At 41.5% G+C, this 26,850-nt stretch overlaps 1 protein-coding gene across 13 annotated transcripts in view; it reads right to left on the bottom strand.

Annotated features, from left to right (window-relative positions):
- senp6a (SUMO specific peptidase 6a) overlaps positions 1 to 21,868 on the bottom strand; it is a 160,007-nt gene extending 138,139 nt beyond the window's left edge. For 11 of the 13 annotated variants that reach the window (XM_072265867.1, XM_072265868.1, XM_072265878.1 and 8 more), the window contains exon 1: positions 21,375 to 21,868. In XM_072265867.1, coding sequence (XP_072121968.1) covers positions 21,375 to 21,405 — 31 coding nt within the window. In that variant the 5' untranslated portion in view covers positions 21,406 to 21,868. Of the gene's footprint in view, positions 1 to 11,534; positions 11,604 to 21,374 lie in introns of all 13 variants that reach the window. The other 2 variants (XM_072265875.1, XM_072265874.1) reach the window with 1 other exon arrangement.
- Positions 21,869 to 26,850: the final 4,982 nt, after the last annotated feature.

Raw genomic sequence — 26,850 nt, 5'->3', positions numbered from 1 at the left:
GCATCATCAGAAAGTGCAGATAAATTGTGACAGCAGAGAGCAGTACTTGTCAATACTCTACATCATTCTGATGGAGCAGGTCATGCCTGTATACAAAGCATTTAATTCTGTAATCAGATACTGCAATATTTATTGTAGGTCTTCACAAACTCAAATAATGCTGCCATCTGTCATATGTACAACCTGGGGATGAACTGAAACAGTTCTGGATTACCGCACATGACAAGTCTCTCCCTCACTAATCTTCTGTCCATTCTCCTCCCCAGAATCTGAGTTTCAAACTTACAAGTAAACTTTCACTGTTTATTTAGCCAGACTAAATTCAGAGTGTAGGTGCACATCCCTAGCCAAAGATTGAAGCATGAAGTCAAAACTCCTCTATTTCAGTGCAGCACTATTTCACAACTCAGGTACTCTGCACACTATCATGTACATAACAATCCTATGGTTCTATTTCAAGGGACTATGAAGGGCTTGCCAAGATGCTGTAGCTAATGTCTATCCCCCAGCTAAAATATACAGTCAGTGGTCACTTTATTAGGTACATCTGTAATCAGCCAGTCATATGGCAGCACCTCAATGCATAAAAGCATACAGACTGGCTCGAGGTTCACCTGTTGTTCAGACCAAACATCAGAATGGGGAAGAAATGTGATCTGAGTGATCTTGACTGCAGAATGATTGTTGGTGTCAGACAGAGTGATTTGAGTATTCCAGAAACAGCTGATCTCCTGGTACTTTCACGCACAACAGTTTCTAGAGTTTACAGAGAATGATGCAGAAGAAAAAACATTCAGTGAGCAGCAGTTCTGCAGGTGAAAGTGCCTTGTTAATGAGAGAGATCAAAGGAGAATGGCCAGACTAGTTCATTCTGACAGGAAGGTGACAACATCTCAAATAACCACACGTTACTACAGTGCTGTGCAGAACAGCATCACTGAATGCACAGGTCAAACCTTAAAGTGAATGGGCTACAACAGTAAAAACCACAGGAGGTATCTAATAAAGTGGCTACTGAGTGTATATCACATCATTGCTAGTGGGATTCCACCAGGTGAAAAGCGGCTGTTACATTTCCAACTTCATTCCAACCATTGCACTTCAAATTACAGAGCTGGAGGAACTCAGCAGGTTGGACAGCATCTCTGGAGGGGAATAAACAGTTGATATTTCAATCCAACTCTCCCCGCCCGCCCCCATAGATGCTGCTTGACCTGCTGAGTTTACACAGAACATAATAGTCCTGTATTGTGCTATCAGCCCATGATGTTGTGCAACCTTTTAACCTGCTCTAATATTATGATAACCTAATGTTATTTATTTAGCTATTAAGATACAACACAGAATAGGACCTTCCAGCCCATCAAGCAGTCCCCTCCAGCAACTTGCGATTTAACCCCAGCCTAATCACAGAACAATTTACAATGACCAATTAACTTACCAACTGGTATATCTTTGGACCATAGGAGGCAACTGGAGCACCCAGAGAAAAATCACACAGTCACAGGGAGAGCGTACAAGCTCTTTACAGACAGCAGCATGTTAACCACTACACCACTGTGCTGCCCCACAGTACAGGTTACTAACTCTGACATGGGAGAGTCCATTCTTCAAAGTCTGACAGCTTGCTGTGACAAACATGACATCAGTAAAGGCACAACCAGGCAGTGGCATTTGACTACGGGATCTTCAATAGCCATTGTGTTTTGCAGACACATCTCACAAAAGGCCAATACAGATCGCTTTTGGCAATGAAGTATATCCCGGGAAAGAAATGTATATAGAATTTGACAGACCTTTCCTCACAATAGCCCAGTGAAACCAACTATACACAGCTTGTGTATGTGACCCCCCCCACCACTCCTCTAACCTTTTATTCATGACCCCTGCTATAATTTACCGAGCATCCATCTAAATAAGTATTGAAAGGACGTTAAAGGAAGTCCACAGGATAAAGCCCACCCCACACCTCAGACACCAGTGTTGTGTGTTGCTCTGGATTGCCAACATCTGCAGAAACTCTTGTGTTTAAAATACTTAACTGCTGTGGCATCTGAACATTCTAATGCATTACAGGACACAGCCTCAGAATAGAGACACATCCCTTTAGAACAGAGATCAGGAGGAATTTGCTTAGCTAGAGGGTGGTGAATCTAAAATTCATTGCCACAGCAGCTGCAGGTATATTTGAAGCAGAGATTGATAAGTTCTTGTTTAATAAGGGTGTCAAAATTTATATGGAGAAGGCAGGAAAATGTGGTTGAGAGGGATAATAAATCAGCTATAATCAAATGACTCAGTGGGCCAAAGGGCCAAACTCTGCTTCACCTCAGGGACTTTAATGCAGTTGTAGGTTGAGATCTAATACCTAGAATCTCAACCTACAACTGCATTAAAGTCCCTGAGGTGAACATTTGGCAGAGAAGTAACATGCAATATAACACCATTCATCTTCCACAACCCCTCTTGACAAATCAAACCCTCACTATTCCTTCACCACCACCTTCCCTGAACGAAGGCAGGTCACCAGTAACCCCAGTGTATAATGCTAAAACATCACTGACACAACAATCCTTCTGAACTGGAAAACAAGAGGACATTCTGGTCACATTAAAGAGGACATTAAACATTCTGAAAGTTTAAGACTGAAATTACCATTAACCATTAACAACCTTCAGAACATGGAAACACCATATTGCTAAGAAAAACGGAAAGAAAATAGATGATTGGGAAAAATTATATTCCTCCAACCAACATCTGCCTTTGACGGTGTGTAAACTGCAGTCAGGATCGCAGAAAAGAATTCTCTCAGTAAGTAGATTGGATGGCATCTCATCATGGTCTAGTATGGAAACATTAAAGTCCTGGAAAAGTAGTGGATATGGTTCAGTCCATCACAGATAAAGTTCTCCCCACCACTGAACACACCTACACAGAGTGCTACTGCATAAAAGTAGCATTCATCATCAAGTACTTCCACAATCCAGGCCATGCTCTCTTCTTGCTGCTGCATCAGGAAGGTGGTACAGAAGCTTCAGGATCTCCACCACCAGGTTCAGAAACAGTTATTACCCCTCAGTCATCAGGCTCTGGAACCAGAGTGGATAACTTCACTTGACTTTATTCACCCAACACTGAACTGTTCCCGCAACTTACAGACTCTTCATCTCATTCTCCCAACACTAATTTCTTGTTGATTTATTATCATCATTATTGTTATTTTTTCTTTTTGTATTTGTACAGTTTGCTGTCTTTTGCACATTGGTTGTTTATCCATCCTGTTGGGTGTGGTCTTTCGCTGATTCTATTGTGTTTCTTATACTTACTGTGAATGCCCACAAAAAAAATGAATCTCAGAACTGTATATGGTGACATATATGGACTTTGGAAAAAAAATTACTTTGAACTTCACTTGGGACATCGATTTTCTACGAACAGCGTAGTTACAGTTCTTAAAGTGTCCTGAGATTTGTACATTGAAATTGGCAAAACGAACAGCAAGACAATCTCTCAGACTGAAAGTCGATACAGGTGTCGCCCACTTTTGGAATGTTTGTTTTACGAAACCTCACTGTTAGGAAAGACTACATTAGTACCCTGTTTTCGCTTTCAGGTGTTTTCAAGTTACGAAAAAAAAAAGCAGCGCGCGCCCCGAACAGCTGCTTAACACACATGTCTGTGAGCAGCCGTTTGCAAGATGAGTTCTAAGTTATCGGAAAAGCCTATAAGAGCTTGTAAGGGTGTTACACTTAGTGTAAAACTAGACATAATTAAGCATTTTGATCGTGGTGAATGAAGTAAGGACAAAGTGAGTTTGGCTTGTGGAAGCTGACAAAGATGATGTTGAAAAGGCTTTGGCATCGCATGACCAAGAACTGATAGATGAAGAGCTGATGCAATTGGAAGAGGAAAGGATAACAATTGAAACCGAATGCAGTAGCGAACTGAACGTGAAGCAACTGCGTGAGATTTTCACTGCAATGATAAAGTACGACTTTAATTTTGAAAGGGTACGTCGGTTTAGGGGATATTTGCAAGATGGTTTGCGTGCTTACAAAGAACTGTATGATAGAAAAATGCACGAGGTTCAGCAGTCAAGCAAACCTTCCACATCAGCCACAGCAGACGACAAATCTCGACCTTTGACATCAAGGCAGGCAAAGATAGGAGAAGATGACCTGCCTGCCCTGATCGACGATGAGATGACACCCCAGTGTCCCACCACCCCAGCCCCCAGGCCGCGGACAGATACCGTTTCGCGGAGAATGCAGCGGTAGCCGGGAGGCACACAGCACATCTTTAAGATAAAAGCCGAAATAAACAAGCTAATTAATTAGGTGCCGCCCGGCACGTAATTGTCAGCCCAGATCAGAGACGATTCCCGATTACATCGCCTCTGATCTGGGCTGACATTTACGTGCCGGGTGGCACCTAATTAATTAGCTTGTTTGTTTCGGTTTTTTTCTTAAAGATGTGCTGGATGCGTCCCGGCTACCGCTGTACCCTGAATGCTTCACGGATTGGTATTGGTTCGCTGCCCAGAGGGTGGGGGCTACTGCACCACCCCAACCTGCAACAACTCAGCCTAACACACCACCATCAGTGTGCTTGGCGCTGTCCCAATTCCGGTAAGTGATACTACACTGTACATACATTATTTCTACTTTATATCGGCTGTGTATTTTTACGTGTTATTTGGTATGATTTGGCAGCTTCATAGCTTAAAGGTTACCGGAGAGAGTGTTTCTGCCAACAGCACTTGTGTGAGATTTTCTGCCGACGGTGCTTGCGCACGAGTTTCGCTACGGAGAACAGTGCAGCAATGATTGTGGAAAAGTATTTTTACTTTATATAGGCTGTGTATTTATCATATCATTCTTGCTTTTACTATATGTTACTGTTATTTTAGGTTTTATGTGTTATTTGGCATGATTTGGTAGGTTATTGTTGAGTCTGCAAAAGCTCACAAAATTTTCCCATATAAATAAATGGTAATTGCTTCTTCGCGTTACAACGTTCCGGCTTACGAACCGTTTCATAGGAACGCTCTATCTTCGGATGGCGGGGGAAACCTGCATCTGATGACATACTGATGTCATCAGATTGAGTATGATGTTCTCCTTAAGGGGTTGTCTATTGGTGGGTCCTCAGGTGGCTGTAGAAGCCAATACGAAGTCCACATGTGGACGGCACAGTAGCGTAGTGGTTAGCACAACACATTTCAGTCCCAGGGACCAGGGTTCAATTCCCTTCACTGTCGGAAAGGAGCTTGCACGTTCTCCCCATGACCACATGTGTTTCCTCTGGGTGCTCTAGTTTCCTCTCTCAGTACAAAGACATACTGGTTGATGGGTTAATTGGTCATTGTAAAATGTCCCTTGATTAGACTAAGGTTAAATCGGGTGTTGCAAGGGCCTATTCCCCACTGTATCTCAATACAATGTCCCCCACTTTACAAAAGTTCGCTTTACGCCACTTCGCTTTTACAAAAGACCTACATTAGTACCTGTTTTTGCTAACTAAAAGAAATCCAAAGAGGATTTTCACTTTTACGAAAAAAGGCACCCGCTTTAAACTTGTGTTTACCCCGAGAAAGACTGCCATGACCGTGAAGCCTTGTGCAGGCATGCGAGTACATGCCAATTTTTTTCTACAAATCGGTTTTGGCTAAATCTTCCCAATTCTGATAACTGAAACTACACTGTACATTCATTATTTCTACTTTATATAGGCTGTGTATTTATTATATCATTCCTGCTTTTACTTTATGTTAGTGTTATTTTAGGTTTTATGTGCTATTTGGTAGGTTATTTTTTGCGTCTGGGAATGCTCAGAAGTTTTTCCCATATAAATTAATGGTAATTGCTCCTTTGCTTTACGCCATTTTGGCTTACGAAAGGTTTCATAGGAATGCTCTACTTTCGGATAGCGGGGGAAACATGTAAATAAATATTCTGATGCAATGTGAGTAAGGGTACATAGAAAAATGTTAACTCAAAATTATTCTGTAACATTTGAACCACTACAGCTGAACCAGATGCATCACAATGCCTTAGACATGGCAGTAATTATGATGGAAAGACTTTCAGCACAGTAATCATTAAATCAACACTAATCTCTGTTGTATTCAAAGCAAAAAAGCACAAATCCACAAGTTCCCCCTCCCCCCATGTTGATCTGTTTTTCCCATAGCACTTAACATTTAATAGAGAAAATTTTTCTGCAATCACCTAATTGACACAAACTTCAATTTTTTTGGCACTGGTCTTGCAAGGAACTTCACCTATACCACTGATCTTTTTAAAAAAAGCAACAAAAAAGCCAAAACACCAAATACCTCATAGACCTTTACAAAATCATGCACACAAATTACTTCCTACAATTATTTCAAAACTGCATTTTTTAAATAATAATGTTTAGTAATTGTGACATAGCACACACAAAGTGCTGGAGGAACTCAGCAGGCCAGGCAGCATCCACGGAAGAGAGCAAACGGTCAACATTTCAGGCCGAGACCCTTCATCAGGACCCTATCAAGGGTTGCAGCCTGAATCATCAGCTGTTTGAGCTTTTCTATCGATGCTGCCTGGTCTGAGTTCCTCCAACACTTCCTGTGTGCTTTGGATTTCCAGCATCTGCAGATTTCCTCACGTTTAATAGTTGTGATATTGCAGCATTGTTTTTATTTAAAGGTGAGCAAGCCCTAATCATTTCACTATCTACAAAAGGTTTCCACTTGTTTAAAATTTGAAGCTTCATTTACTTCCCGAGGTGCAGTGGGAATTCTTCATTATGGCTACCAGTTGGAGCTGCTTCAGGGCCACAGGACACAGATCCCCATACAAATATTTGCAAAATCAACATCGGGAAAGAGGAAATCCATTTATAATCAGCCTTTATTCATCACCTACAGTACTGACACACATTCAAAGACACAGCTGCCAGCCTAAATGAGTTATGTCACCACCATCACCAAGTATGTTGAGGACTGTGTACCAAAGAGGACAATCCGGGTGTTCCCAAACCAGAAAACTGTGGATGAACAAGGAGATTCACTCCTTGCTTAAGTGCAAGACTGCAGCATTCAAATCAGGTGAGCTTGACCTATACAAAAAAATTGATGTACAATTTCCATAAAACTATCAGGAATGCCCAGAGACAGTAGCAGTCCAAAATAGAGTCCCAGATCAAACCCCATCAGTTGTGATGGAGCTTACATGCCACAGCGGGGATGCAAAACAAAGTCAGGTAGCATCACCAAAAGCAGTACATCTTCCCAATGACCTCAACACATTCTACGCATGTTTTGAAGGGAAGGGGGATCACTACCCAACCCCAACAGCCTCCCAACAGTTACCATTGCAGACACAAGATCAGTGCTTCCGAAGAGTGAACCTGTGGAGAATGTCCCTGGACGTGATCAGCTGGTAGGAGTATCTGCAGACATATTTAATGTTTAAAGTCTGAGGTTCACACCTGCTTTAAGACCACTATCATGCTGGTACCCAAGAAAAACAAGGTAACGTGCCTTAAGAACACTCCCACAAATCCCCCCACACCCCCCGCCACTGGCTCTGACATCTATCATCATGAAATGTTTTAAGCTGGTCATGGCATGTATATCTCCTGCCTCACAGACAACGTTGATACATCGTTATTAGCTTAACACTGAGACAGGTCTACGATGGATGCTATCTCCTCTGTTCAGCTCTGTAACATCTGGACAATAAAGACACCTGAAAACAGTACAATTGTCATTCCCTTAGTTTTCCACAGATCCCTTTGATCTGTGCCTGTGGAATGTCATTCCAGCTGACAAACTCTTCTGCAGCAAGAAACCTTCCTACTGTCAAAACTACTGAATTTTGGTTCAATTATTCATCATTCTATAGAGCTTTTTTTTAAAAAACGTGCTTACTGCATCTGGTATTTTGAAACTCAGGAGGGATAAATAATGTCCCAGTCAGAATCAATCAGGTTTTAACAGGTCCCAACTAATTCCAGTGCAAAGTTTATTTTGATAACTTAGGCAGTGCAACTGACTTTACCTTCAATTGACAAATTCCTCAAATTAACATTTAAAGTCCAGCATTTGGCCAAGATTTTCATTCATCTGTCCAAGTGTCTCCTCCTTGGCTTACGGCCCTGTCTTCCAGCTGATCAAACTCACAGGGAAGCCTCTGATCTTTAGACTGAAGCCATTATATAAAAGCAAGCCAGCTGTTCTAGGATTGTTAAATATGGCTATACAGAAGAGATACTCAAAAGTAGCTTTCCCAAATCTTCAGTAGCTGTTCATTTCATCCAGAACTACCAGTGCGGTCTCCTCTCTTATATTGGTGAGATGCAACATAGATTGGGGGTGGGGGAGAATTGTTTTGTTGAGCTGCTTTGCTTCACCTGGGATTTTCTGGTGGCCAGCCATTTTAATTCCATTTCTCATTGCCACACCAACATGTCTGTCCACAGCCCTTTCCACTACCAAGGTAAAGCTAGACACAGATTTGAGGAGCACCACTCCACAGCCTCAAAAGAGAGAGATGTCCATTTAGAAGAGATGAGGAGGAATTTTCTTTAGCCGGAGGGTAGTGACTCTGTGGACTTTGTTGCCACAGGCTGTTGTGGAGGCCAGGTCACTGGGTGCATTTAAGGCGGAAGTTGATAGGTTCTTGATTAGTCAGGCGCGTGAAAGGTTATTGAGAAAAGGCAGGAGAATGGGATTGAGAGGGAAATGGATCAGCCATGTTGAAATGGCAAAGCAGACGATCAGCCAAATGCACTAATTCTGCACCTATGTCTTATGGACATATAGTCTTATATTCTCCCTTGGTAGTCTCCAACTTGACTGCATGAATACTGATTTCTCTAACTGCTAGTAACTATTTCCCTCTTTTTATACCCCCCCTTACCCCACTAGCCCCATCACTCCTTCTCCTTCCGCTCCCCTGACCTCTTTATATGCCTGCCCTCTCACACATTCCTGCCTCCAGCTCACTTCATCTTCCTTTTATTCCATGGTCCACTGTCATTGCTTCTCAGATTCCATGTTCTTCAGCCCTTGTCACTTCCATCTATCACCTCCAAGCTTCATACATAATCCTCACTCTTGCCCTTCATCGCTTGTCAGTTCACATTCCACCTTTCCCTCACTACTTTTTTTATACTGACTATTTCCCCTCCTCCTTTGCAGCCCTGATAAAGGGTCTCAACCCAAGACGTCAGCTGTCCATTTCCCTCCACAGATGCTGCCTGACCCAGTGAGTTCCTTCAATATCTTTTGTGCTGTATGTTTTAGTCCCTTACAATAGTTCAATGAATCCCTAACCTAATACTCTTAGTAACAGCAGCTAATTGCTTATCTTAACCATCAGATAAGTATGTGACATTGAAGTAGCTGGGAACAAAAATAATGCAATTAATTCAGTGGTGTTAAGACAACATCTCAATACACTTTACAACTGTGTTAAGCAAAGCTGGAGAGAGACATTTATTGGGCCATATGGCACAGAAACAGGCTCTTCAGCCCATCAAGTCCATGTGAACCATTAGCAATTAATTTACATTAATCCTATGTAATCCCAATTTTTATTCTCCCTTTATTCCCCATGAACTCTTCAACTCTCCTTCACGTCAGAGGGTATTTACAGTGGCCAATTAACCTACCCACCTGCAAACCTCTGATGTGGGAGGAAACTGAGCACCCTGATGAAATCCACGCAGTCACATGGAGAGCATGCATACTCCACACAGACAGCACCAAAGGACAGGATTGAACCTGGCTGTCTGACTGACTAAGACAGCAATCATACTACCTGTGCCATTGTTCAGCCTCCTTACAAAAAAATTAAGATAGCCAAACAAATGCAGAGTTAGAGGATTGTCCCAGTGGAGAAGCAAGGGTGTACTTGAATTGGAACTTACACAGCTGAATATATTGCCACGAGGCCTGGAAACTGAGAGCCCATTATTGACTCTATTTTTGACGAGCTTTCGGAAGATTGAGACACTGAGGTGAATGCGGAAAGCAAGCGAGAGCTCAGTGCCGTCTGTTAGCCTCTTGCTTGCTGCTGCCAGACAATGGTGGCTGTATGCAATGGTCTCTCGCTTGCTGCTCCCAGGGGAAAGCCCCCTTGTCTGGGTGAGCTCTCTCTCTCTCTCACACACACACACGTGATATTGTTGGAGGATGTTACTGAAGTTCTGGGTCTGATTTATGGATTGGTTCTCTTGGAGACTTTCAGCTTTGTGTTTTCGCCCGTTATTTCTTGTTGTCATTTGCGCAATTTTTTTTGTACAGGGGTGTTTGAGGTTTGATGTTCTTGTTGCCATCTGCACAATTTGTTTGCGCATGAGGGGGTTGATTTTCCTGTTGCCGTTTGCGAAATCTGTTTATTGTTTGCCCATGGGAGGGGTTGATGTTTTTCTTTGAACGGCTTCCATGGTTTTCTTTGTTTCGTGGCTGTCTGGAGAAGATGAATCTCAGAGTTGTATACTGTATACATATCTTAATAATAAATGTGCCTTGAACCTTGCTACTACTAGCTGGGTGAAGTATATCAAAATCACACAGAAGAAGCATGGAATTCAAAGAAGGCTTGCAAGATTGCCCTTGGTGCTACCCGCATGGGGGCTTCCACATTTTAAGATCGTCCTTCTTCTCATTGCTACCATCAGGAAGGAGGTAACAGAAGCATGAAGATAGAAACTCAAACTCTCCCCCTACACCAGCTTTTTTTCCATACACAGTGGATTCCAGTTAATTGGGGAGCATCTGGACCAGTACATTTTGGTCTTCTGGGCCACTGTACATGAAAAAAAAGAAGCCGGTGTACAGGGAGGTAATGAGGAGGAAAATGGGACAAAGGGGATGGTTCACTAGGGAAACAATGTTTCATCATGAATAAGATATGGTTTGAGATGGTTGTAGCGATAAGATTTAGAATTTTAAGTATAGTCATCATTATGAAAACCAAAATATGTCAAGGCTGGAGGGTAAGGATGCAAAAAGGTTTAGATCAGCTGAGGTACAGGTGCTTTAAGTATAGCATCATCTTCTCCCATCCTCTAGGAAAGCAAACAGCAGCTTCTCAACTCAATGTAAATTAATTGTAAAGAGTAAAATCTAGAAGTAACCTCCAATATCTCCCTGCCATGAGAACTTTACTGAGTGGTTGAGTTCACATCTAGACTTTTTTACAATCTAGTGAACAACAAAGCCTATAGGGTGAATAACAAGGATGTCTTGTTGCTAGTTCTCGTGCATCTCTGGGAAGCCAACAATCCGATGAAAATTGTTAAATTTAGTTCACTGACATCTAAAGCTGATCTCATATTGAATAAAGACTCCAGTTTTCATCTACTTAACAATCTTAATCACTAATATTAAGGAGGGATCAAGCGTCTGATTTGAAGGAATATAGTTGGCACTCTCCAGTCTTATGGGAGGCAAGCTGGCTTTAGGTGGTTACGGGACTTTGCAAAGAAATGGGAAATGGTCTGTTGTCTCCTTGACAAAGGACATTCAATGTACTCACAGCTCTTTAGTCCTAGTCAGTTGTTGTACTCAGTGCAAGGCTGGAACAACTCTGCAAGGCAGGCAGCATCTGTGGAAGGAGAAACAAAGTTAATGCTTTGGGTTCAAGATCATCAGTCAGAACTGGAAAAAGAATAAAACAAATTAGTTTCCAATAGCAGAGATGGAGTTAGTAAGGGAATACCTCTGATAGAGTGAGACAGAAATGATTAATGTGGCAGTTTAAAGCAATTTGTGCTTCACTGGTGTTGTGAAGGGCAAGTCCCACTGTCCTGCCATTAGAAACAAAATAATGCAGACAAAGCGGCATACTCTGCTCCTAACTGCCACATTAGCCCATTATGTCCCATCCTAGAGATATTCCTTTCCCTGCTACTGAAAATTAAATTGTCAACTCTCTTCCAGGTCCCGACAAAAGGTCTTGGAACCGAAACATAACTTTGCTCTTCTTTCCACAAGCACCGCCTGACCTGCTGACTGTTTCCCTCATTTCCCGTTTTCATTTCATATGTACAGCAGCTGATTTTGACTTTGATTTTTCACTCAGAAATGTAGTAGACAAATCAAATCAGTCTCGAGTCCTTGTGCCGCAAATGATGTGTCTACCTTTCTGTTGGTTTAAAATATTGTCATTATTTCTCAACTTAGATAGCTCTGACAAATCAAAGTACAAATTTAAAGAAAATTTACTATTGAAGTACATATATGTCAGCATATCCTAACCTGCAAGAATTCATAGTAGAACGAAGAAATGTAATGGAATCAATAAAAACTACACCCAAAGACTGACAAACAACCAATATGAAAAAGAAGAAAAATCTATGTAAAAAATTATAATAAATAATACTGAGAACATGAGTTGTAGACTCCTAGTGAATCAGTTCACAGCTGAGGTGAGTGAAGTTATCCAAATTGGTTCAGGAGTTCAATGGTAATAACTGTTCCTGAATCTGGTGGAGTGGGGTACCTCTTGCCCGATGGCAGCAGCAAGAAGAGAGCATGGTCTGGATGGTGAGGGTCTTTTCGATGATGGAGATTGCTTTCATATGGCTACATCAAAGCTAAATCCAACAAACTTGTAAGCAGCGGACAACACTGGAGGAGTGAGAGGCAAAGTACTGTAGCAAACGTTGAAATAGTGTCATTCCATTGTTTGGGAATTGTTTGGGCTCCCTGTCATTACTGTTCAATAATTCTGTGCTGAACAATAGTGCATGTCATTAACCACACTGCTGCAAGCTTACTACACACTATGTCTTTGAGACGTGGACATCATTCAATTCTCATGGTTTCTCCTCAATATCCTGCAAATTACATGTTTTGGAAGGACTTGTCACTACTGCACAAGGGCCTTTCATAGATGGAAAAATTTCATTTTTGTACAAAATTAAACTGGCAAGAATAAACAAAAGCTCAGTATACACAGTTACCTGCTTATCAACTCAGTTACACCTGTTCCCACAGGCAAGCAGCTTTCATTTAACACGTCCTATGGGAGTTCTTATTTATACCTTAATAGTTTTATCTCATGTTAAATAGTTACATCAATCCCATTGAACCAGCAATGGGTAGGGGGAAGAATCAGTGAAGATATAGAGATTCTATTGGCTGCACTGAAAAAGCTCTAAACTCTTCCAGAGGAAATTTTGTATCTTAAATCAAATCAGTTGTCCCTGCAATAAAGATGGCAATCAGAGATACCGACCAAAGGATACCCCAAGTGCAGAGGCAGACACAAGAAAACAAATGTCAAAAGATTTAAGAAGGCTCCAAAACACTGACTGTTTATTCATTTCCATAGGTGCTGCCTGATTTGCTGAGTTCCTCCAGTATGTTGTGTGCATTGCCCAGGGTGTCCAGCATCTATAAAATTTCTTGCATTAATGTAAAAAAGATAAACACAAAATAATCTGCAGATGCTGGGGTCAAAGTTCTGACGAAGGGTTCCAGCCCAAAACGTCGACCGATCTTTTCCATGGATGCTGCCCGACCTGCTGAGTTCCTCCAGCGTGTTGTGAATGTAAAAAAGTTGTTGTTTAGGAATGTTGATAGAGTTATAGAGTAATACAGCATAGAAAAAGACCCTTCAGCACAACCTATTCACAAGTTGCCATTGTATCCACCAAGCACAAACCCATGTTTGACCCGTATCCCTCTCTCCATGTACTTATCCAAATGTCTTTTAATTGTTGTTACTGTGCCTGCCTCAAATACTTCTGACAGCTCATTCCACCTATGCACTGCTCTCTGCTTGAAGGTGCCCCTCACATCCCTTTTAAATCTTTCACCTTAAGCCCATGCCATCTAGCTTTTAGTTCCCCTCCCCTGGGATAAAAGGTCCTACCCTGCCCAACCCATCTTCTCACGAGGTAGCAAATGTATGGAGACCAATGGGCAACGTTGATTTTCATGTAATAAAGATTAGGATAAATGTTAAGAAAGGCCCAAGACAAGGTCACAGGAACAAGCTTCAAATGTAGATGCGAAGATTGCAACTAGAACAATGGAAATTGGGGAAAAAAGAACTCAATGACAGTGAGAAACAAAACAGCAGGAAAGTATTAATGAAACTTCATTAAGAAGGCTTGAAATTGGCAAGCAAACAACATAGACAGTAAGACATTCGATTTTAGTGATAAAAACTAGGTCACCTACACCTCGGAAACAGTGGCTTAACGTGTCAGAGTAACACAGGAATCACAAAGTAACAGCTGCAACCCAGTTTAAGAATGGTGCACAAAATCAGTTCTGGGGTTCATTTCTACACAAGTTACAAAGATTGAAAACAAATAGGATTAGATTAACTTGTACAGTAGTTTTCTTTTCATATTAGGATGAAGACACAAGGCATAAAATGATTCACTGTGATGATACCAAAGCTGTCAGATAACAGTCTGAAGAAGAGTCTCAGCCTAAAACGTTGACTATCTATTCCATTTTCATAGATGCTGTCTGACCTGTTGAGTTCCTCCAGCATTTTGTGTATGTAGCTTTTATGGAAGATTGACAGGCTGGATTATTATATATGAAGTTGCTCCGATAGATGTTATAAGATAGTAAAATGAGTTATGAAGGTAGGACTTGAGAAAATGCCTTAATTGAAGGCTAAAGCTTGGGCCCAGGAGTATTAGCAAAATCAGTAGAGAATTCAAGGGGGAAAAAGTTATTATAACAGGAATGAGGAACATATCACCATAAAGAGTAGCTCCTGCAAATAACGAAGGTGCAGACAAGAGAAGCCAGATAAGCACAAGTAATGGTTAGGTGAACTGAGATAGGTATATTGCAGGAGGTAGACAGATATTGAGTTTGGGAGTGAAGCTGGGAAGTAATTCTATAAGTAGAAGGCACTCTTAAACACTCTTCATCAGACTTAATATTGGTTTAATTGTTCATTTCAAGACAAAGACTAATACATTTTCCACACCTAAAGACATTAAGGGTCAAGGGGAAATTACGCCACAGATTCCATTTCATGGCAACTTATACTGTCTTACGACTTACACATTTAAGTAACACACACAAAATGCTGGAGGGACTCAGCAGGCCAAGCAGGATCAATGAAAATGAATAAATACACATTAAGTACATAGATATTAAGAGATTGAGAAATATTTAAGAACACTGAGGAAAGGCAAAGTTCAAAAGATAAGACTCCTGAAATGGAAGGTTTGATCTACAGGGAGACAAGGTTCACTCTGTAGAGACAAATAACACGATTTTACTGAAACACAAACTGTTATTGCACTTCATAGAGTAGATTTAGTTTCTCTTGGTTGGTAAGTATCAGAACTCACTGCTCTCGCCATTCAGGACTAAGGTGAGAAGAAATTGAGAGTAATGAATCTTGAGAATTTGTTACCAAAAAGGCTTGGTCATTCATTAAAATCTTACCAAAAGTCATTGACTTTAGATTATTAAAAACTGAAGAATATGGGCTTAGAGCAGGAGCATAAAGCACAGCCAAAAGTGGACTTTATTAAACAGTGCAGCAAGCACAAGAGTTTGATGTGGTTATAGAAAGAAATGTGACATTTAGATAACATCTTCACAAAAAAAAAAGAAAATTAAGTGTTAAAATAGCAAAGCAGTATAAAAATTCAGAAATAGGATAGTCACAAAAAGAAAGACAATTCCAACTCACAGGTAATGACAACAAAAGGGCAATCTGGCCAAAAAAAATTAAACAATACCATGCCTCAATATTTACCAGGTATGTAAGCTGGGCAAAACATCTAACAATTCAAGATGAAAAAGCAGGAGATAACTAACATTAACAAATCTAGAAGGATAAGTCCAAGGTATAGAGGCATTGTATCTATAAATACTACAGAAGTTAGGGAAGGGGTGACAAGTAACTAATAAATATAGTTAGAAATGGATTACTATATGATACACAGACTAAAATAAATGTACTACACAGACACCCTTGAGCAGGGAAATAAATGGGAGTGCGAGGAAAGAATTACAACAATCTCAAAACGTTGAGAATTTTTAATAGATTGATTATTAATACATCATTTGCAAGACATCAATTTTGAATTGTCTGTCTAGAGCTGCAAGACACCAATTTCTGACCATATGATGGAATATATAAAAAAAATATATATTTTCTTATCTAAAACTGAGGCCTAATACACAAATTTCTACAGAAAATTGTACTTTTTGATATTCTACTTTCCTTATTTTGTGCACCCCATTATGTAATCAATCTACAACCGATTGTTTAATTCATCCAACTTCCACTTGTTCCTTACCATGAAACAACTTGTAGTGCTCTTCTCCAGCCCTAAAACTTCTACCCTTATCCCACCTTAAACCCACTATTTAGCAGTTTTTATAGTCTCAACTTCATTCAACTAAACGACTGCTTCAACTGGAATTTGGTATATATACTTAGCCCTATTCATTTATTCATTCAAAGAAACAGCACAGTAACAAACCCCTTCAGCCCAACAAGCCTGCGCTACCCAATTACATCCATAAGACCAACTAACCTACAAAACCCAAATGTTCGTAAACAGTGTATGACAGCATATCAAAAATGCAGAAGTACTTAAACTCTGAGTATCCCAGCAAATGTGTACCTAGATTAGACATTGACAGGGTATCATCGACAAGCTTCCATTGTTTGCCGATAAAAGCAACGAGAGAGATTGAATCATCAAGGCAAACGTGAAAGGTGAGTGCCGGCTGTCTGCCTTTTGATCGCTGGTGGGACTGCTCTGCTGCCAGAGAGGAGAGACTGCCTTTTGATCACTGGTGGAATCGCTCTGCTACAGAGAGGAAAAGGCCTGCCACTTTGTCTGGAGAATATTACCCAGGATTTCTGCAGTATGGATGTGGACTTGGACTACAGATTTTTTTTTCAGTTTATTAGTTTTTATATTGTGTTTTTCATCTGATCTTTCTTGTTTTTTTGTGTGTGGGGGAGGGGGATTTGGGGGTTGATGATCATGCTCCCATTGTTTTCTTTCTTGCTTTCGTGGCTATCTGGAGAAGAATTTGAGAGGTGCATATTTTGACAATGAACCCTTGAACTTTTGATACGAGTGAAATGTGTTCACATTCGCGAGGTCTAGTTTGGGGCTGGACTGCTCAGCAACTAAGATTTAATAGGACTTAACCTGACCTGTTAACCAAGGATAAAACACCATTCCTGATTAACTAGAGTCAAGTCTACAAGCTGAAATTAAAGGGTAATTGTAATGGGAAACTTCTCTTGGTCCTTCAGAACTTTTGTAACTTCTACAGAAAGCTTCAGCTTGTGCCACTGGGGAAAGAAAACCTGAAACAAAATGACTTTTTTCTTTTTTGTTGAACTTGAAGTGATGAGGCACATCAGGTACCAGCAAAAGGTTCAAAGTAAGTTTACTATCAACGTATGTATATGTCACCAAATATCAATTCATTTTTCTTGCAGGCGTTTCAGAGTAGAACAAAGCACAATAGAATCAATGAAAAACTACACACAAAGTCTGACAAGCAAGCAGTGAGCAAAAGGTAAACTGTGCAAATACAAAAAGTAATAAATAATACAGAGAACATGAGCTGTAGGGACCTTTAAAGTGAGACCACAGGTTGTGTTCAGTGATTGGTTCAGTATTGAGTAGTCAGTATGGATCCAAAATGCAGCACACTTGACTGTGATCTGTCTCTGTAGATGAAGTGAAATTACAAGGCCTCTGCTGCAAACCTCAAATCAATTGCCTTAAACAAATGAAGCTTGGAAATTGCAAGATGCTTGTACATTTCCAGTTCAAGCTCCATTTGCAAGTTTCCGTGGCCTAAAATATTAAATCAATAATTAACACTCCACAAAAGTGACTTTTAATTCTTGGAAATAAGAAAGTCCTCCAATTCCTCATAAAACTGTGGATGTTCTGCTGCTTTACAGGGATAGGTGCAGGCTGCCATGTTTACACACTTACTCTGCTCTTAAATTGAAGATCTTGTTTTAGGTCTTCTCGCTTTTAATAACGAGACTGCTAGTTTCGAAAGTTGGATGCAAGTGGAACTGCCTTTTAATTTTCATTTCATACCTAATGTAATTACCAAGGTAATCCATAGACTATGCATTCTGCTTTCTGTATTTTTTTTATTCATATCAAAATGCAGACAAGGGCAAGACCAAGTTTATTGTTCAGCCTTAAGCATGAATGCAGTGGGGCCAAGGAGCCCATTTGTTTGCTGGAAAACTCTATGATGAGCTAGAAGACACAATTCTAAAAGTGGTACAAGAGTAGCAAGATTCAGTGGTCGGAAGAGTCAGGCAAACTGAGAAAATAATTTAGAATGAAAGATGGCATCATGGGCTTTATAAATGAAAGAATACAAGTGGAAGGAAATCAATTTCCAGAAAGATGTAGAAGACATAAAGTGACTGCCAGAAATACTGCTTTATACACTCTCAGTGGCCACTTTATTCGGTACAACTGTACACCTGCTTGACAATGCAAATATCTAATCAGCCAATCATATGCCAGCAACTCCATACATACAGGTATGCAGACATGGTCGAGATTCAGTTGTTGTTCAGATCAAACATCAGTATGGGGAAGAAATGTGATCCAAGTGAATGATAGTTGGTGCTAGACAAGGTGGTTTGAGTATCTCAGAAGTTACTGATCTATAATTTTCACACACAAGTGTCTAGAGTTTACAGAGAGTGCTGCAAAAAAAAACACATCCAGTGAGCAGCGGTTCTGTGGGTGAAATTACCTTGTTAATGAGAGAGGTCTGAGGAGAATGGCCAGATTGGTTCAAGCTGAGGAGGAGACAATAACTCAAATAAGCATGTGTTACAACAGTGATGTGGAGAAGAGCATCTCTGAACATACATATCAAACCTTGACGTGGATGGGCTAAAGCAGAACTCCACAAACATATGTTCAGTGGCCAACTTATTAACTACAGGAAGTATCTAACAGAGTGGGCACTGAGTGTATATATGTTCATGACTTCACAGGAGGAACAATCTTATAAATCACAATAATTATTCTTCTGCCCCAGAGTGCCTTTCTATATTGATCCAACTGATAAGAACACACCAGAGTGCAGTCAGATTTAATTGGTATTCAGGATGGAAACCAAATGCTTGCTTTCTTTACAGGAAGTTCAGTTTGAATTTGTAAACACTGAGACAAGAGCTTTTGCAGGCTTTAAATAACATTTAGCAAGCTAGAAAACATGATATAGACAATAAGTCAGAATTAGGTCACTCAGCCGATCAGGTCTGCTCCACCATTCCATCAGGCCCAATCTTCTGCCTTTGACATTGCATGTGTACGTATAACGCATAAATAATGTTGTTACGTTAAATGATATACTTTGTAAATAGAGTATTGCCAGCATGTTGTTTGGTGCATTATTCTGCTACTCAGATGAATTATTCCTGATACAAAATAAAAGTTATTAAGCACTGGGTTGCAATTTCTCCTGCAAGCTGGAAAATCCGTTTTCTTCATCCTCAGTGTAATTATGGCAGCCAACATTTTGAATTATTGTAATAAACCTTTCATATATTTCTACCCAGTTTTCTTAAACATTCAAAGTTTAGCACTTGAACTGCAGTAGTCTGCGTAACTATGCTTGCTACTCATTACAAAATACAGAATTAGAATATTTCACATGCCACAACTTGAAGATAATAATGTCTCAAGCATAAACAATCCACACAATAAAGCATGCTTGCTTTTATTAGTTGAGGCACTGAGTTCAAAAGTCAAGAGGTTATCCTGCAACTTTATAGAACTCTGGTTAGGCCACATCTGAAGTACTGCACACAGCTCAGGTCACCCCACTATAGGGAGGATGTTGAGGCTTTGGAGGGTGCAGAAGAGGTTTACTAGGATGCTGCCTGGTTTAGAGGGCACGTGCCGTCATGGGAGGACGAACAAACTTGGGTTGTTTTCTCTGGAGCGGTGGAGGCTGAGGGGAGATCTGATAGAGGTTTACAAGATTATGGTAGGCAGACATAGAGAAGACAGGGAGTATCTTTCTCCCAGGGTAGAAATGTCTAATACCAGAGGGCATACATTAAAGGTGAGAGGGGTAGGCTTAAAAGAGATGTGAGGGGTGAGTTTTTTTTACTCAAAAGGATGGAGGATGCCTGGAATACACTGTCTGGTATGGTGACAGGCTTTTAAGAGACCTTTAGATAGGTACACAAATATGAGGAAACTGGAGGGCCATTGACATCGTGTAAGTAGAAGGGATTACTTTTTGGGGTGTTTTTTATTTACTTTTTAACTGGCTTGGCATAACATTGTGGGCCAAAGGGCCTGTTCCTATACTGTACTATTCTATGTCTAAGGCACGAGAGAATACATTCCAGGGAAATAAACAGGGCAATGGATTGCTCAGAGCTAGTGGACCAAATGGCCTCCTCTGGGGGAAATCAAGAGTACAATCCTGAAATACCATGAATGGGTAACAATTGAAGCAATTTCACCTTGCAACATTTTAAAGCTAAATATTGGAAAACAACTATCACAAACACAGGCTTCCACAAAAATTTAACTCTCATTTCTCTACCGATGTATTTCAATGAACTTCAATTCTAAAACAATTCCTTACCAGAATAAACAAAAGTACCTGAAACTAGAATCTAAATTACTGAGATCAGATAGTCTCTTACAAAATAGAGGGAGATACTATTGCACAAACATAACAAAATGTTTAAATTAGGGCAGTGAATCTGACAGTAAATAACATTAGTTGAATGGCTTCGTGGTTATATTTTGCCACAATGTATAATAAGATATGAGATCGATTGACAACTATACCTGGAATTGTCCGTAAATCTATTCTAATGGAAAAAGTAATGAAGTTTGTGATCCAAGATCAAATTCACAGCTTGTTCGTGGCTCCAATGTAGGCCAAGGTTCACAGTGAAAGGGAGGGAAGGGAGTGCTATTTACCTCACACTAACCCACCTCGATCCCACCAAACAAAAGTACATTATCACAAACAGACTTGAACAAGTGAGCAGCCTTTAGTTTAAAAATAAGACTGGAGGCCGAGGGGGCTTATGATTCGAGGAGGCCTGAGACCGAGGGGACAATGACCACCCAGCTGGGATCACAGGGCGCTGCCCAGTACACCCAAGGGTCAGGTCAGCTGGCCGATTATAGAAAGGTATTTTCACCGCCTTCTGTGGCGGCAAGTTCGCTCCCCGTTCCCGGTATGGGGAGTACCTGCTACTCCCTCCAAGACCGGAGGATAGTGACCCGCCCGGCTTCCTCCGCAACTACAGCTGTAGGCTTGGCTTGGCCATCCAGGGCCGGGCCCAGTCTCTCTCCCCACCCACCTCACAGCACTGACAAGCGGCGGCTCTCACCTTCCAGCAACTGGCTTCTCCTTCCCGCCATTTTCCTCAGTCGGCCGGCACCAGGCGTCCGGAGCAGCCGCGGCCCATCTCAGCCTGGGGCCCGGGCCTCCTCACCCTCACCCGCGCCTGGGGACCTGCGCGAGCCCAGCCGCCCGCCGGAGAGGGTGGGAAGCGAAGGGGGCGGAAGCGGGGACGATGTCCTGTAACCGGTAGGTCCGTTTCTCGCGAAAACAAAAGGCCAAGCGCCCGCTGCCAGCAGTGCGCACCACCCAGCCGGCGGCTGCGGGGCGGTGCAGCCTCTGTACCCACGACGGAAGGGAGAGGCCGGGGGGGGGGGGGGGAGGGACGATGCTGCAGGTGTGAGGCCACTACCCCCCGCCCCAGAACTTGCTGAGGACGCAGCAACCTCCCAGCCTCAGTACACGGCTCGCCGCCGCCGCACCCGTCAGCTGGCCACCTGCTTCAGCGGACAGCCCCAGACCTCCACTTGTCGGCCAGCTCCTCAGCTGCACCCCCCCCCCCCACCTTACTTACTTCCTTCCTTCCTTCCTTCCTTCTTTCCCCCTTTACCTGCCAGGTGCAGGCACCGAAAATCTTTGGTTCAAATTATCCCACCACCCCTCCTCCCTTTATTTATAAAGAAAACTCCAATGACGATATTGCAAGAATAAATTTCTCCCTCTTTCACAGTGCAGCTTTGGCATCTGAAGTGCATCAGAAGTACTGCCCGCAGAGGAAGGGATCTGAAAATTTTCCCCTGAAATTAAGATCCTTCTGGACATTGGCCTGACCAAAATATATACTGAGTTCTAATTTTATTTCCCATATAAGGTATAATTTCTTCTATACTTCTGACAATAAAGGATAGTGAAACAAAGCTTCCACCAAACCTGCTTCATTTCTTCAAGTGTAAGATCTACTATTGGTGACTATCTTCAGTTAACTTTCATCTCTCTCAACTTCCCTCCATTCTCCCAAGACTGATATAAAATCCAAGTTTAAAGTTCATCCAATCATAAGAAATAGAATATCAGGCCACTTAGGCTGATGTATCTGCTCCACTATTCTTCAGGCTTATGCAAGAATGCAAGGTTGTTTAATGCCATTTCCAGTACGCAACTCTAAAGGAGAACAAATAATTATTACTCCAGATCCACTGCAACACAAAAAAATAAAGAACACAAGAACGATAATAATAAAACAATAAATACAAATATGTAAGATAACTCATTTAATATAGCTTATTTATATGTCCATAAAATGACACTAGTTACAGAAGTGTCTACATAATGCTACTGACAGGAAATTTTTAAGTAGTGGTGTTTGGGGCATGGGTTAGTGGGTGGAGGTGTTGATCAGCCTTTCTGCTTGGGGAAAATAACTGTTTTTGAGTCTGGTGGTCCTGGCGTGGATGCCCTGATGGTAGTGGGACAAACAGTCCATGAGCAGGACGGGTGGGATCCTTCATGATGTTACTGAAGATATTTGTCTCATCTCAGTCCTGAAGGGTCTACTCCTTAATCTGAACTATTTTCCCTGATCCTAGGTACTTCAACTTGGTAAAATGTCTTCCATCCATTCAGACTGTCAAGCCCTTTGTAAATGTCAATGAGATCTTTCCAACTCCTAAACTCCAGGGAACAGAGTCCCACTCTATTCAATTTTTTCTCTCAATGTCAGCAAACTCTCACTCAATTTCAGCAAGACCAAGGAACTGATTATAGACTTCAGGGAGAGGGAAACCAAGGAACTGATTATAGTCTAAAGGGAGAGGGAAACCATAGGTCCATGAGCCAGTCCATATTGGAGGGTCAAAAGTGGAGAGGGTCAGCAACTTTAAATCCTGGGTGTTGCTATTTCAGAGGATCTGTCCTGGACCCAGCATACGAAAGCAATTGCAAAGAATACACGACAGCACCTCTGCTTCCTTAGGAGTCTGTGGAGATTCAGCATGACCTCCAAAACTTTGGCAAACTTACTGGCTGCATCACATCCTGGTATGGAAACACCAACGCCTTTGAAACGAAAATCCTACAAGGTAGTGAATTCGGCCCAATACATCATAGGTAAAGGTCTCCCGACCATTGAGTATCTACACGAAACACTGTCCTATCGTAGGAAAGCAGCATCCATCATCAGAGATCCTCAGCACCCAGGCCATGCTCTTTTCTCGCTGCTACAACCACGTAGAAGGTACAGGTGCCTCAGGACTTGCACCACTACATTCAAGAACAGTTACTACCCCTCAACCATCATGCTCTTAGATAAAAGGAGATAACTACACTCACTTGCCCCATTATTGAAATGTTCCTCCAACCAATGATCTCACTTTAGGGACTCTTCATCTCATTATCTCATGTTCTTGTTATTTATTGCTGCTTATTTATATTTACATTTGCACAGTTTGTTGTCTTCTGCATTCAGGCTGATCTTTCATTGATCCCATTATACAACCGTAGTTACTATTCTATAGATTTGCTGAGTACGCCCACTGAAAAATGAAGCTCAGGGTTGAAAATGGTGACACATATGTACTTCGATAATAAACTTACTTCGAACTTTAACATAACAAACTTGACATCCCTGGAATTAGTCCAGTAAATCTTTTAGAAAAAGAAATAACAATAGGGCAAGGAGAGAGATATTGGAAGGTGTATAGGGACTGGGTTTCAAGGAAGTGGGAGGGTTGGGGAAGTTTAATTGTTCAATTTACTATTCAGATTACAGGTATGTAAAGTTATTGGTACATCTCACTTGAGAGACCGTTGCTTTTTCTGTCCCATTCCCTTCACAATTATAGCGACCGCAGGAGCAGAATTAGGGCCATTAGGCCCAACAAGAACATTCCATCATGGCTGATGTATTTTCCCTCTCAGCCCCATTCTCCTGCCTTCTCACCGTAACCTTGCTAAAGAACTTACCAATCTCCACTTTAAGGCTGCCAAATGACTTTTACCTCCACAGATTCACCACCCTCTGCTGAAAGAAATTCCTCTGTTCTAAAGGGTCTCCTGTTTATTCTGAGGCTGTGCCCTCTGGTCCTGGACTTCCCCACTACAAGAAACATACTCTCCATGTCAACTCCATCTAGACCTTACAATATCCGATATTTTTCAATGAGATCCCCTTTCATTCTTCTAAACTCTGCCGAGTACAAAGTTCAAAGTACATATATGTCACCATGTACAACAGCAAGATTCTTTTTTTTGCGGGCATATGCTGTAAATCCAAGAAACACAATAGGATGAATAAAAGACTGCACCCAACAGAATGGACAAGCAACTGATGTGTGAAAGACAACAAACTGTGCAAATACAAAAAGAGAAAAAGAAATAAATAAATAAGCAGTAAAAATCAAGAGCATGAGATGAGGAAGGATGTAGGTTGTGGGAGCAGTTCAGTGATGGGACAAGTGAAGTTATCCTGTCTGTTCAAGAGCCTGATGGCTGACGGTAGTAACTGTTTCTGAACCTGGTGGTGTGGTTCCTGAGGATCCAGTACCTTCTTCCTGATTGCAGCTGTGAGAAAAGAACGCGGCCAGGCCTGGGTTGTGGGGATCCTTGATGATGGATGCTGCTTTCCTCCATTGTTCCTTTAAATTTCAAAGTATAAGTTATTTATCAAAGTACTTATATGTCACCAGATACACCCCTGAGATTCATTTTATTTTCCTGCGGCCATTCTCAGCAAATCTATAGATAGTAACTATAACAGGAACAATGAAAGATCAACCAGAACGCAGAAGACAACAAACTGTGCAAATGCAAATATAAATAAATACAAGAACATGAGATAAAGAGTGCTTAAATTGAGATAATTGGTTGTGGGAACATCTCAATGATGGGGCAAGTTTGTTTAAGAGCATGGTGGTTGTGGGGTGTTGAACCTGGTATTGCGTGTCCTGAGGCTCTTGTACCTTCTGCCTGATGGCAGTAGTGAGAAACAGCACATCTACACGAAGCTCTGTTGCAGGAAAAGATTGGTAAGACCAGTTGTGATGTATGTTCATTCAGTATGTGCTGTATTGTATGACGTGGGCGATCATGCTCTTTCCATGACCATGATTGTTCTTGGCAAACTTTTCTACAGAAATGGTTTGCATTGCCGCCTTCTGCACAGTGTCCTCACAAGATGGGTGACCCCAGCCATTATCGATACTCTTCAGAGGTTGTTTTTCTGGCATCAGTGGTCGCATGAGAGGCGACCCGTTGAAACAGGGGTAAGGAGGAATTTTTTTAGCCTGTGAGCAGTGAACCTGTGGAATGCTCTGCCACAGATAGCTGTGGAGGGCAAGACCATGGGTATATTTAAAGTGAAAATTGATCTGATTGGTCAATAACAGGGCTGTAATAATAACAGGGTTGTTGTGGTGGGAGATTTTAACTTCCCAAATACTAATTGGCATCTCCCTAGAGTGAGGGGTTTTGATGGGGTGGAGTTTGTTAGGTGTGTTCAGGAAGGTTTCTTGCTACAATTTGTAGATAAGCCTACAAGAGAAGAGGCTGTACTTGATCTGGTGTTGGGAAATGAACCTGGTCAGGTGTAGGTCTCTCAGTGGGAGAGCATTCTGGAGATAGTGGTCACAATTCTATCTCTTTACCATAGCATTGGAGAGGGATAGGAACAGACAAGTTAGGGAAAAATTTAATTGGAGTAAGGGGAAATATGAGGCTATTAGGCAGGAACTTGGAAGCATAAATTGGAAACAGATGTTCTCAGGGAAACATACAGCAGAAATGTAGCAAATGTTCAGGGGATATCTGCATGCATTTGTGCATAGGTACGTTCCAATTGAGACAGGGAAAGGATGGTAGGGTACAGGAACTGTGGTGTACAAAGGCTGTTGTAAATTTAGTCAATAAGAAAAGAAGAACTTACAAAAGGTTCAAAAAATGAGATAACAATAGAGATCTAGAAGATTATAAGGCTAACAGGAAGGAGCTTAAGAATGAAATTAGTAAAGCCAGAAGGGGCTATGACAAGGCTTGGCGGACAGGATTAAGGAAAACCCCAAAACATTCAACAGGTTTGTGAAGAGCAAGAGGATAAGATGTGAGAGAATAGGACCAATCAAGTGTGACAGTGGAAAAGTGTGTATGGAACCGGAGGAGATAGCAGAGGTACTTAATGAATACTTTTGCTTCATTATTCACTACAGAAAAGGATCTTGGTGATTGTAGGGATGATTTGCAGTGGACTGAAAAGCTTGAGCATGTAAATATTAAAGAAGAGGATGTGCTGGAGCTTTTGGAAAGCATCAAGTTGGATAAGTCACCAGGATCGGATGGGATGTACCCCAGGCTACTGTGGGAAGTGAGAGAGGAGATTGCTGAGCCTCTGGCAATGATCTTTGCATCATCAATGAGGACAGGAGAGGTTCCGGAGGATTGGAGGGTTGTGGATGTTGTTCCCTTATTCAAGAAAGGGAGTAGAGAAAGCCCAGGAAATTATCACCAGTGAGCCTTACTTCAGTGGCTGGTAAGTT

Source organism: Mobula birostris, chromosome 8 (assembly GCF_030028105.1).
Source record: "Mobula birostris isolate sMobBir1 chromosome 8, sMobBir1.hap1, whole genome shotgun sequence".
NCBI lineage: Eukaryota > Metazoa > Chordata > Chondrichthyes > Myliobatiformes > Myliobatidae > Mobula > Mobula birostris.
This window is presented reverse-complemented; position numbering and strand designations above follow the sequence as displayed.